Source organism: Martes martes, assembly GCF_963455335.1.
Source record: "Martes martes genome assembly, chromosome: X".
Taxonomy (NCBI): domain Eukaryota; kingdom Metazoa; phylum Chordata; class Mammalia; order Carnivora; family Mustelidae; genus Martes; species Martes martes.
The window spans coordinates 84,884,804-84,897,875 of NC_137897.1; the positions used below are offsets into that span (position 1 = coordinate 84,884,804).

A 13,072-nucleotide genomic window follows, 5' to 3' on the forward strand; every position below is an offset into this window, starting at 1 on the left:
CTACATCTAACCTCTGTCGGGCTCATGTGATCATCTGTCATGGGGGAGATCTGCAAGCCTGGGTCACTGTTCAATTATATAAGGCACATGGCCTTTACCAGGCCTCTGGGCCAGTTCACTGAAACGATTTGTGACAGTCAGTGCAACCTGAACGTAATCTATTCAGGTTCATTTTTAAATCCAGTTGTAACCAAGTTCTTGGGGACAAGGTCAGCTGGCTTCAGAAGTGTACTTAATTAGGATCTAAGGCAGTTTCCTCCCCATCTTGAAAGATTTCTTTCCACATGCCTGGGGTCTGGAGCAGGAGATTGTCCCACAAGCTATAGGATTAAAGGGGGGGTGTCTTTTAACGTAGGAGCCCACGCCATCTCCCCGGGGCCCCCCTTGTGCGTGTCCTCCCATTCAGTTATTCCTCCTGCAGGCGAAGGCCTGGGCAAACAGAGGGGAAGCCGCGAGGGCTTTGCCCACACCCACAATTGTCTTGGCTCCTGGGGTCAGAGCTGCAGGAAGTGGGGGAAGCTGTCCTTCACCAGCACTCCCGACTGGCAGCTCTGAATCCGTGTGTGATTTCGCCACGGCCGACTGCCCCCAGCTCACTCCGATGGGACCCCTCGGGGCATGAGAGTGTTTTCCATCAACAGAGAGGAACGGCTGTGCCGCTCCTCTGAAGCAGCAGGGCTATTTCCAAGGTGCCTAGTGGGGCGTGAAATCCAGGGGGGAAATGCTGAAGCTCTGTGAAGAATTTAGGTAGGTGGAGTGTGATTGTTGAAGTTGAAATCCGTCCAGACCATTGAGTTAACCACTAATGCGATAAAAGTGAAGGCTGTGGGCTCGTGCAATTACTTCGTTCTACCTGAGCCTATTAATATTGTCTACATCGTTACCCCCCCCCCAAAAAAAATCCCATGTACCATTAACCATGAATGATGGAACTGGATAAACCTCGAGCAGATGGCTGCCTTAATGGAGCACTATTCAACACCGCAGTAGTCCTCCGGGATCTGAGATGGCTGTTTTTAGCCCCCGTGATTGACATCAACACGTGTCACCAAATTCACACGGGCAGCAGGGCTTTGGGGCAATGCAACAGAAAATCAGCCCGCGTGCATTCATGAGCAATTAATCCTGAAATATGCATGGGACGGCATAGGATTTAGAACTGAGACAGCAAATGATTTAGAAAGAGCCTGAGGTATTCGAGCAATGTCCTTGGTGGCCTTTCCATGGGGGAAGAGATAAGGCAACAGCTGGAAGAGAGGTGGCCCACCAAGAGCTTGCCGTCTCTCAATGTAGGCTGTTATCTGGCCCGGGAAGGTCAGCGGCACCAGCTGCCTTGCCCTCTACTCAAGATGGTTTCCCCAAACTCCAGCTAGGAGTAGAGTTCACCTCCTGCCACTCTGGAACTGGAAAAGTAACTGGGGACATCTTTTGGGTGTATGGTAGGCCTGCTGGGTGTGTGAGTGTGTACCCGCTCTGAGCAGCCACATCCGGGGCGTTTTCAGATTCCGTCCCTCCAGTACTGAGAACTTGGCAAAGCCTTGAGGGCAGAAGAGAAGAAAGGCTTCCCAACCTCCTGAGATGCTCTCACCCGGATAGCACTGCTAACTGTCCCCACCAGCTCGCAAGAGGGAAACACCTGGAAGAAATTTGGAGCTGGTGTGAGCACGGTTATGCTACCACCGGACTTCATGTCTGATGCCCACCCCAGATCCGCAGCCAGGGCGGACTGTCCCATAAAGGCTGGACTCAGTCACCAAGCCAGGATAGAGGGCCAGGCAAAAGGAGGACACAGGCAAATCATGGGGGAGGTGGGGAGCAGCTGCGGGCAGGTGAGGTTTCCGGAGCACCGGTTTGGAAAGAAATCAGCATCAGCTCCGAAGTATATCGTTTCCAAGTCTTCGGTGGCTAGTGTGGTGGCAAGAAGCCCCCAGGAGACCAAGAGCCTTATGATGAGGAGGGCAGGTTAAAGAAAGAGACACCAAATAGTAACTCAGTTTTTACATTTTATTGGGTAAATGATTTTAAAGATAGTAACAATAGTGTCAAAACTACTACAATATCTTTCCACAGCCATACCTTACAGACCCACATAAACCTTCTGATTTTTTCCTCTCACTCAGTTTTAATATTTTCAAGCTATACATATCATATAAAATGCCCATTTCCAATAGTTTCTTCAAACTATTAAGCAATTAAATGTGGAAGGAGGTTCTAGTTATACTTGGAAGGGGTTTCGGGTAATCTGCAATGTCTCACTGTAATCCAAAAACAGGTTACTAAGAACGAAGGAAAAGAAGAGCTACTCCAGGTAGCTTTTGCTCATTACGAGTCTCACCACTGTATCACCAAGAACTCAGTATGCTGGTGACGGATTCAAAGTAATTTCGGGGAACATACAAAACACTAAAATAACTTAGAAACTAGATCCAAATATTTCAAAAGTAATCAACTTTGATATACAAAAACAGTCAGAGGTGGTTACAAAAGTTTGTTTTCTCAGTGCGTCTATGTACCAGCGCAGTTACTGGGTCCAGAGCAAAATAAAAGGTTTCTCTTCTTCTGAAACAGTAATAAAAAACAAGGAAAACAGATCTTTGTATATAAAGGATCAATGCTGGTCTTCAGAATAATGTAATCGGAAACCCTTAAATTGAGAGGCACACAACGGGTTTCTGCTTTTAAAAAATAAAAGGAAAGTCACCAGTTTATTTCAATGGAGGAGGTGCTCACACCCCTCAAATAAACTTCATTCAATTGAACATCACTAGCAAAAATCACTTAGAAACTGTACAAAAATAAAAAAGTTAACACATTTAATCCTGCAAGGTTTTTGTAAGGACTGGAAGGCAGGCTTTTGGAGCAGCATCTGGGCATGGCTGGGGGCTTCTTTGGTTTGATCTAACACACGTAAGAGATGGAACCTATTCCAGATGACAGTTTCAAATTTCCTGCACATTTGGAGACACGAAAAGAGGCCAGTATACAAACTTCCAGTGTGCTGGGCATTGGGACTGTGTGTACTGGACTAGAAACTCTTACACCCGCTTGAAGGGGGCTGGGGGAAAGGAGAGCAAGCCTTGCACCTTCCTCCATCAAGTACACCGACCTCTCATGGTTAGGGGAGCCTAGGGCGGGGGCGGGGGAGCACACTCTCGTGCAGTCTGAAGGCCACTTAATGGGGGTCGGAGTGGGCTGGGGGCTTGGAGGGGAGGGCAGTTGTTCTTTTAGTATCTGGTACCTGGCTGATGTTGTTTAAGAATAAGAAAACCTTCCAGAAACGGAAGCCTTTTGCTACATACCAAAGTAAAACGCGTACTGTTTTCCCAGAGGGAAAAAAAATACCCAGTTGCATTTGAGAAACAAAACACAGAAATGGAACTAATTAACATTTAAAAGGGGGGGCAATGTAAACTTTGTGCTACTCAAATGAAGTTCAAGTATTACTTCTGAGCTGTTTAAAGATCACTGAACTTATACAATATTCTGGTGATAAGAGTGCAATTCACATTTGTGTTTCTGAACAAATAAACCACAACTGGGCTAAAACACAACCTGTGCAATCAGAATCTTCGTCTGAGTTAAAGACACATGCTACATATTTCAACATATTCCAAGTTCATTCAAAGCACAGACTTAACAGCTTTGTACTATACGATGAAGGTGAAAAGGGTCTAGCGTTTGTTTGAAGCACACCATTACGGTCTGCATGACACCCTTTATGCTACCAAGTCTTTTCAGTCAACAGCTATTTAGAGACAAAAAAAAAAAATGCACTGTGCATTAATCTGAAAACAAAAGGAGACAAAACTATCCTTTCCCCCCAAGCCATGGTGGGAAATATTGCTGACCTCGTCCTCTGAAGCCTGCAGGATGGTTATTTCTTCAGTATAACATTATTACACTGGTAAGAAAAAATCTGTAGAACATCTGCATATATCAAGAATTTTTTAAAAAATCTGATATGATTTTTAGAGTCCGCATGACCAGTCACGTGACCTGCTCAAGATTGATTAGCACCGTTAAATACAGAAACACACATATGTATGTATGTACGTGTAAGTAAATGTATACATACACACATATGTATGTCATAGATCTTTTCTTTAAAAAAACAACAACAACAACAACTTCTAACCATGAGCTCACCCAGGACGAGGAGCCTGTTGAACTGATGAGATGATGGATAAGATGGGTCAATATTGGTCTATTTTGTCTCTCTTCAGTTTGCTTGTTTTATTTACTTTTTTTTTTGCAGCAGATAATATCATTCAGCTTGTGCTCAGTTTCCCTATAAGGGCAAGAAAAAGTTTCCGTCAGGTAGCCACCTGGTTTTATGCTGAAAGACGAATCTGCTCCAAAAATGCTCCCAAGGAGAAACGGAAGGACTCAAGATCCCTTGCTACAGCCCGACAGCTAGCTTTCTCTGACTAATCTCTAGGTTCAATGAAACTGGCTACCAGGATTGCATTTCAGGCTAACAGTTGGCTTCTTAGTTAAGGCATCACAACTGAAAATGGTTACTTCAACAACGGGCGCTGTGGATGAAGGAATACCACCAAACTTCTAAGTACTCTCATCAAAACCAAAAGCAGTTTGCTCGGCCACAGTGGCAAGCACAGGGAATCCGGGCAATCAGCGCACCAGCCAGCAAAAGGGTTTTGAATTCGGAGCTAGCAGTCTGTCACTTGTCACAGCCGACTCTAGGTGTAAGCTCCACTATTTTGATTTTCAGTGACATCTCAGAGTTTTAGACTACATATTCTGCACCATACTTATATTCATCATTTGATATACTGGTTTCCTGCTGGAGAAAAATTACACACACACGCGTGCGCATGCACACACACACACACACACACACACACTCACACACAGATTTACTATAGAAAAATGAAGGTAATCTTTCTCCAGAATCATCTGTCATTTTTCCTGGGGATAGACACACAGACCTCCTACTCCTCCTGACGTTGGGAAGTTCGCTTTGTATGCGCTGTAGGAAGACCAGCCCTGCAAATCGGCTGGGCTCTAACAACTCTATCATTTCTAAATACCAGCTCCATTTTCATAGGTGTAATGTAACATCTTATCAACATAGTAAATGTGTTTCTATCAAAAGTATGTAGTGCAGAAAGACTCCAGTCTTGTCCCCATGACAAACATATCTGAAATTGTGGCATATATGAACTTTTGTTTCACTAGATTATCTTTACTATTTCTTTAAATAGTCGCTAAAATTGTCTCCGGCCAATCATGACTTACTGAAACCTAAAGCTAACAGGTTTAAATTAATATATAATAGACAAATGTCTCTTTTTGGTTATTTGCTCAAAATAAATTTTTTCACCTTAAAAAAATACCTAAGAGTAAGGAATTTGTCTAATCTGCTGTTTCGCATATAGACACAATAAAATTTTATAAGAATATTTCTCTAAATTGCCTTTTCCCCCCTAACCTCTCTTAATTCCATTTAATTATATTCTTCTCAAAGGCACTAAATTCTGTATCTGCTCTCTTCCTGATTATTTGCTGCTCTTCAAAATGACTTCTGTAGCATATCTGAAAGGTAGCTTGTACTTTCTTAAAACAGTATTGTAGTTTGTTAAGTTGGTTCTGTAAAGTAATGAAGCTGTCTCTTCTACAATAACCAGCACAAAAGGCATAAATGATTTCTCATGTTCTGTGACAAGCCCTATCATGGACCTTCCAATGTTCTCTACTAGAACTAAAGTTCATATATTTTAACCATGGGGAAAACACCTAAGAAGTGAAGACCCACATACTAAGCTCTCCTAGCAAAATGCATTTTAGACAAATTCGAGAGTAATATACAAATACCTGAATTTGATATAAATTGCTCCCAAACTCAGCTATCAAAAATTCTCTATCTTACTGGGGGAAAACTAGAGAAAAACCTAAATAAAATCCTCAAAAACTGCACAATGTCTTCCATCCACAGTCGAAAGAAGGAGGGAAGAGAAGATAGAGAGAAGGACAGAAAGACAGAAACCTGACTGAGAGAGCAAAGCAAAATTCTACATAATATGGCGAGGAAAGAAAAACCCAAAAGTTATATATGCTGCAAAAAAAAAAAAAAATCAATGACCTAAAATAATGAAACAGAATCTTCTTAACAAATGCCATTTTCCTACCCGTTACCATGATGGTCTTAATGATGTCCAAGCTTCATCATGGCAACGGAAACTATCATCATAAAATGGTACAGTAAAAGAGATAGCTAGACCAAGAAGGGGTAGGATCTCCTGGGAAGAGGTCTGCAGAGAGGCCCAGTGACTGGCTGTGCGGCTCAGTGTCAGGAATAATGGTTGTATGGCGGAAGGGGATGCCCAATGCCATTTTGGAAATGATGGTGCTGGCGATGAGCAAGGTATTCAGCATAGCTCAGGGTCATCTTTTCACTACGGTACCTGAAAAAGTCAGGGAAGAGACAAAGTTAACATCAAGAAATAGATGGCATGCCAATGTTGGAGCCCGGAAGGACGTTAGAGATACCTTTACAGACCAAGAGAGACAGAGGTCCAGAGAGAAGTCGTGACTGGGCCAGCGCCATGCAACTGAGTGGTGAAGCTGAGATCCGAACCTGGGAATCCAAAGTCTGAATCCAGTGCTCTTCTACTATTCCTGGTTTCAATTGTTCTAGACATTTCCATGCCCTCTCCCCGGCAGCCCCAGTTTGCCAATGGGAAGGAACACAGGAAAGCCAACCTATTGCCATCATGTATGCATCTCATTCACTTGACTGCTCTTTCTTCCAGTACCTTCCCTTGTTGACCATTGCCTTCCCTCCATCCACGCATCTACTCAGGTCTTGCCAGTCAGTAAGAATAGCAACAAACACTTTTCCTAGTACTGGTATCCCAAACCCTCTCTTTCCCCATCTCTGGCTCTCCTTTCACCCCTTCACTTCTTGAAACCATAATGTGTGTTTTCTACCTTTAGCCCTCCATCTCACGCTGCCCCTCGGCCTGGTCTTCCTTGGCTCCTGCCACTCTTCCACAGAAACCGCTCTCTCAGAAGGTCCCGCTGTTCCTGCTTGACCTCTCCATTAGGACAGCGTGCACCTCTCCCTTTCTGAAGCTCTCCTGTGTCATGGGTTCTCCAACTCCACACGTCCCTGGTTCTCTACCCACACACTGTCTCTCAGACTTCTTTATCTCTTGGACTCTTCCTCCTGCTCCTGCCTGGTAGGATTTTACTGTGTTTCTGCCTTCCGTTCTTTTGACCCTACACCCTCTGTGCCCCCCTCGGGGAGCCCTATCTTTATAGCTTCAACTAGGACCTCTTCACAGATGATCCCAAATCACCACTTCTGGCCATGAGTTCTATCCATGAACATTTACAGTGACACACCGGACGTTTCTATACAAATACCCCAGGAAGCACTTCAAATGCAGAACCAGTGCTGAAACGTGACTCTCCTACTGTGCCCCCTCCCTTGGCTAAAGGGTGCTTTGTGCCTTGGTGCTTTTTCATCTGCAGTGAAACCTTGACTTATTCTTCTTCCCTACTTCTGAATGATGACTAAGTCCTTTTGTTTCTTCCAGTGTTTTCTCATCTGTTTCACCTCCTTTGGGTGGCTGCCCCAGATCCTTAGGTAATAGCAATGTCTTCTAACTCCTCTTCCTGTGTCCCATTCCAATCCTACACCTTCCCAAATCCATCTGTTTCAAACTCTTCAATGGCTACTTACTGCGTCTAGAAGCAGGTCTACACTTCTTAGTCAGGAATTCAAGACCCTCCATGATATGACCCAACCTACCTTCCGGCAATGTTTTGCTCCCATGACCACCTTCTATACGCACACTGAAAGACCGGCCAAATCGACTGTTGAATGTTCCTCAGAACTTAGCTCTGTACTTCACCACCCACATGCTTCGACTCACTAAATTAATCCCTTTCCTCCCCCACCCTCATGTATTCTACCCATTCTTCCAGCCCAGTCTCAAACCTACATCCTCTCCGAAATGTTGTATTATCTAACCCCCCCATTTGGAAGTCCTCTTTCCCTACTTTATGACCTCACACTAGCCATCACAGTCTGCCTTATATTCCTCATTATTTTTGTACGTGCCCTTCTGGTCTCCTAGACTGAATTCAGGGAAAGCAGAGAGGGAGGCATTTTTAAATGTGTAACTCCGCAGGGCTGGGAAAAGTCCATTTTTAGACTATAGGCATTCATTGTAGTTTTATGGAATTGAAACAAATGGAAACAGCAATCCATTTTCCTAAAATGTTGGATATTTTTAAAAAATAAGTATCCCCATCATCCCACAGAGAAATATATTTGGCATTTGTGAGTCTAGCTCACTTGTGATTTTCAGTAAGCTTCCATGGTAGACTTCTATTGCTGCCAACATCCTAAGGTTACATTCAAATTTGAAGAGTGCTTATCAGAATCCAGGGGTTCTGCTAAGCAATGTCCCAAGCTAGCCAATGGCTACTTCTGGTAACTTTCTTCGATAATGTAGTCTACAGGCTCAGAGGACTTGCTCGTGTAAATCCAAAGGAATCACACAGAGCTAAGGATGGAAAGGATGGGCTCAAACATCACACAAGCTTTATTGTCGAGCCAGGTTCCATCGTATCCACCCCCAGGATGGCCCGGCCATTCATTTCCATTCGGTTTCAGAAGAGGGAAGCAAGTAAGAGAGACCAAGGAAGTCAAAGGGTTATAGACATACACATCGAAAGGTACTGGTTAGCCTTGTGCTAGAAAATGCCTTCTGTACCTGGTCAGTTTTATGGTTTTCCTGAATTCATTAGTAATCGGAGCTTTATATCCTCCTTTCCTCAGTAAGGAGTCTATGGTCTGAATATGGTCCCATCCTGTGGAGAGTAGACCAGATAAAATACCAGTCACGCACATGTCACAAGCACTTTTTGGACAATACAAAATGACTTTGCAGAGGTCAGCTGTTACTGTCACCAAATACCATCAACTCCTTTGGTCCTAAAAACAGTCACACAGAAGAGCTAAGACTTCTTCCTGTCGAGAAGCAGCTCTGGCCCTGCTTCTCTATATATACCTTAAGTCCTAGCTACCCGTGATGGCTGATGACATTAGCTTTTTTATCTCAACCACATTCAAAGACGAGAAGTCTAAGGCTGGCAGTGACGGCGCAGGTGGATCTCAATATTAAACCATAAACACTGCCCTCTCCTTTAACAATGACATCTTTAAAAGGGAGGGAGAAGCCCAAATGTCACTTGTGCCAGCTCGGTAGTAGTTAGGACTACCACACTAACTCATGGTAATTACCATCCCTGTTGATATCTTCTGGAGTCAGTCAAGTGTATCTGTGTGAAATATGCGAAGACATTTTTATTGGTTCTGATGTGGGATGGTGTGCTTAATATCCGAGCCCCCCACCCCATGAAGCCAGTGGGAACTACGGGATTGAGGACATTTCTGAAAGTAACCCCAATAAATCTTCCAATAGCTGTCTTAAAGACTAACTCTCTTGTCGGGGTGAGGGGTGTGTAATGATATTAAACTGTACAATTATATAGCTCACATTTATATGAACCAAACCAGGAGAGAACCCATTACAGATACTTTCTGATGAGGAATAAAAAAGCTCTATAAGATAAAGAAGAAATATTCATTTCAACTGACGTGGAAAACTAGAATTTCATAGTGGCTAGAAAGGACAAAGTGCTAAGAGCGAAGAATTCCTTAAGGTTACAGTGGTGGTTCATAAACGCTTGTGCTCTATCCGCCAACACAGAAACATGTTTGATTCGGAAGTGCAGACCCAGCCAATCAAACACTAAGACTCCATGTCGTCTCGGTGCTCCTGATATTAATGGGAAACCTACAGTCCTCACAGTAGCCGAATGAGTCCCCAGCAACCACCTGACGAGGAAACATTTGTTACTGACAATGAATGTACCATGGGGCTGTTAGACAGAAGGCTTGTTTATGCCAAAAGGCTACAGCACAGTGGGATTATGGGCAAAGGGCATTTCAAATTCACAGCAAACCACTGCCTAAAAAAAAACCCATTTCTACAAGTCTTTGCTCTGGGGAAAGTTAGATTTTTGCGTGTCTTTGCTCTCCAGCTGTAGTGCAGAGATTCAACTTCTCTAGGAGTAATTCACTGATCTCATACAGACATTGCAGTGACAGTGATGGAAGAGTCATTTCTTCTCATTTGAGAACTGCAAGGTCAGATAAGTGCATTTCAATATGTGTATCTGTTGGACTTCTTCCCCAGATCATATGAAATAAAGTACGACAATGACCTTGCTCCTTTGCAACCTCCGGTAGGTAGGTGGCGGTGCGTTTTGATCCTTTTTCATTGATGAATTCTATTCTAATGCCATGTACACCCACCTGAAAGAAATTGGCAGTTTTATTAGTACAGTCTTCTTCATAGAAACAGAAAGAAAAAGTTATAATTTCACTTTCAAGAGAAGGCAGTTTTTTCTTACCCCTTGTTTTTGGAAGGGCATACATATATATACACGTCTGTCTGTCTGTATGTACATGTACACACACACACACACACACACACACAATTTTTCTCTTTACAAAGCACTGACTTTGAGTTTGAGGGCCATTATGATGGCTGTTGAGACTGAAAACGTCAACTGATATATCCCCAGCATGTATTGGGCTATGCTATTCTGTCTGGAACTAGAACAACCACACTGCTGTGTGTAGAATCAGACAGTCAAGGGCAAGAATCCTGCCCTCACTTCTTACTAGTGGCTCGCAACTTTAAGGAACTAGAGCGAGGGAGCTGACTTCTAAGAGACAGCAAACATGCATCCTATTTTCAGGTATAAGCGCCACTTTGGATTAAGTTCCAAAAATTCCGGGGCTGCTGACTCCCTGGTTGTCTAGTCTCTTTAAAACCTTGACTTCTATGTAGATGAGCAAACCCAGATAAGGCTGAAAAAAGCCAACAACCAGATCCAACCCCATCGCCCATTCCATGTAATCGTTCTAAAATATATGATATATGAGATACACACACACACACACACACACACACACACATATATGGTGGGTCCGTGGCAAACCTTTACCATTTATGTCACTGCCCTCATGCAGTACTGCCAAATGTACAAGTGATAAAGATGTCAAATCCCTTTGGGGCACGGTAGTTTTGCACAGTTTCTTATATAAGAACACAGAGATCACTATAACTTCATGGGAAGCACACAAACTTTCAGTGATGCCCTAAGAAAGGGAGTTTTCTAAGTAAATGTGGGCAATTTCTTGCTAATATTTTAAGAAAGTTAACATACTGTTTCACTGATTAGCCTCTAGTCAGAAGGGATCTGTCTTTTTCCACCCTCGCATCCTTCATAGGATCATATACGGAACTGAGGATCACAGAAAGGTCTTCTTTGTGAACACTGATAAGAAAAATGCCATTTGAAAAGGACAACAACTCCATTGCGGCCTCCCAAATCTACAGTCGCTTTAGGTCATTGTTCCAAAGTGGAGTTTAGGAAGGTGGCCCACGGGACCTGGAGGGAGGATGGTGAGGCCAGGGCAACACTTTCATCCAGGAAAGAGACTTCCTTTTAGAGCAGGTGAGTGAAGTCATAGGCCTTGCCTCTTTCCATCTGTAGGCCCAGAGAGGTCTAGAAGAGGAACAGGGGTCCATGCAAACTTCTGCTGCTGCTTCTGCCCTTAGTCTGAAATCTTCCACTTTTTCAGGGAAGAAAAAGTCCTCTGGAGAATCCATCTTGTTCTGTCCCCAGGTCTTCTTCACACATCCAACCATTAGAGCCTGTCAGATCTTCTGAGAAGTTTGTTTTTTCTGAAAGCCTATCTCTGTGACTATTTCTTCTACATGGTATCAGTATTCTTATGAATCTCCTTCTGTTGAAGATGCAGTCAGGGCAGCTGTTTAAAAACTAACACAATAAGGCCTCCCCGACCCTGTGGGAAATGACTGTGGACAGCTGAGAAGAAGTATGAGTGCTTAGCTATCAGGCCTTTCCAGGATAAAGGACATCTCCTAATCTCCCCAGTGCCTGACACGGTACTGAGACAATGATAAATTTGTAGCAGTTTCTGTATACTGACTTTCTGATCTGTGACTTTGAAGTTTTTTCTTCCCTTCAACATAGCAGCTCCTTCATAATTTGTTTTTAAAAATACACAGCATAAATAATCTGTGCTCCCATCATTCACTGAAGTGAATTTTGCATCTTCAACTCAATTTATCAAAAATTTGTCATGTTCAAATTGGAAAGAATTTTGGTGTTTATGAAGGCGTCTAATCAAAATTGTTGAGACGAGGAATGTTTCCCTGCTTGTGAAATGAGGGTGTTAGACAAAAGCAGGGGTGTTTAACTGGTATGGGGGGGCTTGGGGGCTGTGAAATTTATCAGAATTTCAGGGGGTTTCATGCTTCAGCAAGTACGGTTTGGAAAAAGAACAACTTCCCCGGTGGTTTTTATTCTAGGTTAACTAGAAAACCTCTAATAATTGGTCTAGCTCTGAAAAACTGTGGCTGTGTATTGAAAAAAAAGTGATTTAGGCAAATTGGAGGTAATTTAGACACATTAATCCTTTCTTCATAGGACTGCATTGTGTTCTTTAACAAAAATATCAGAGATTATAAAGCCTAGTAATTTAGCAATTAAAAGTGGTTATGACCAGCTGTATGGTATGTGAATAATACCTCAGTAAAGCTTATATGTATATACATAAATATAAAGAAGGAGGTTAAGACCAAACTGGAAGGGCATGCTGACCAAAATAAAAAAATTACTCATAGATAAAACTGATTGACTTTTGTATTTTCAGAAGGCCTCACAAATTTGATACAACAAAAACAATTATCGAAATTCTCCAATTTAGAATTAGTACCGCATTTACAATTTTTAGTTCTTTTCCATGTTCCTCTGATTATGAACAATTGAAAAGTACCTGCAAATGGAAATATAAGTAGGGTGCTTTTAAAGTGAGCCTTTTGGGAAAAATAACTTCTTTCAAAGACAAACAAACAAACAAACAAACAAAAAAAACCCAACCACTCCACAGCAATAGAAAGCCCAAACCAGAGTGACACATTTCTTCAACCAGTGG

At 42.9% G+C, this 13,072-nt stretch overlaps 1 protein-coding gene across 1 annotated transcript in view; it reads right to left on the reverse strand.

Annotated features, from left to right (window-relative positions):
• Nucleotides 1-6,310: 6,310 nt before the first annotated feature.
• The window catches only part of AMMECR1 (AMMECR nuclear protein 1), a gene marked incomplete at its 3' end in the record, with an annotated part of 111,022 nt that continues 104,260 nt past the window's right edge, over nucleotides 6,311-13,072 (reverse strand). The window contains exons 4-6 of the mRNA XM_080795766.1: nucleotides 10,264-10,354; nucleotides 8,748-8,844; nucleotides 6,311-6,425 (exon numbers count right to left, since the gene is read on the reverse strand). Of these exons, the coding sequence (XP_080651892.1) occupies nucleotides 6,311-6,425; nucleotides 8,748-8,844; nucleotides 10,264-10,354 (303 nt within the window). The remainder of the gene's footprint in view (nucleotides 6,426-8,747; nucleotides 8,845-10,263; nucleotides 10,355-13,072) is intronic.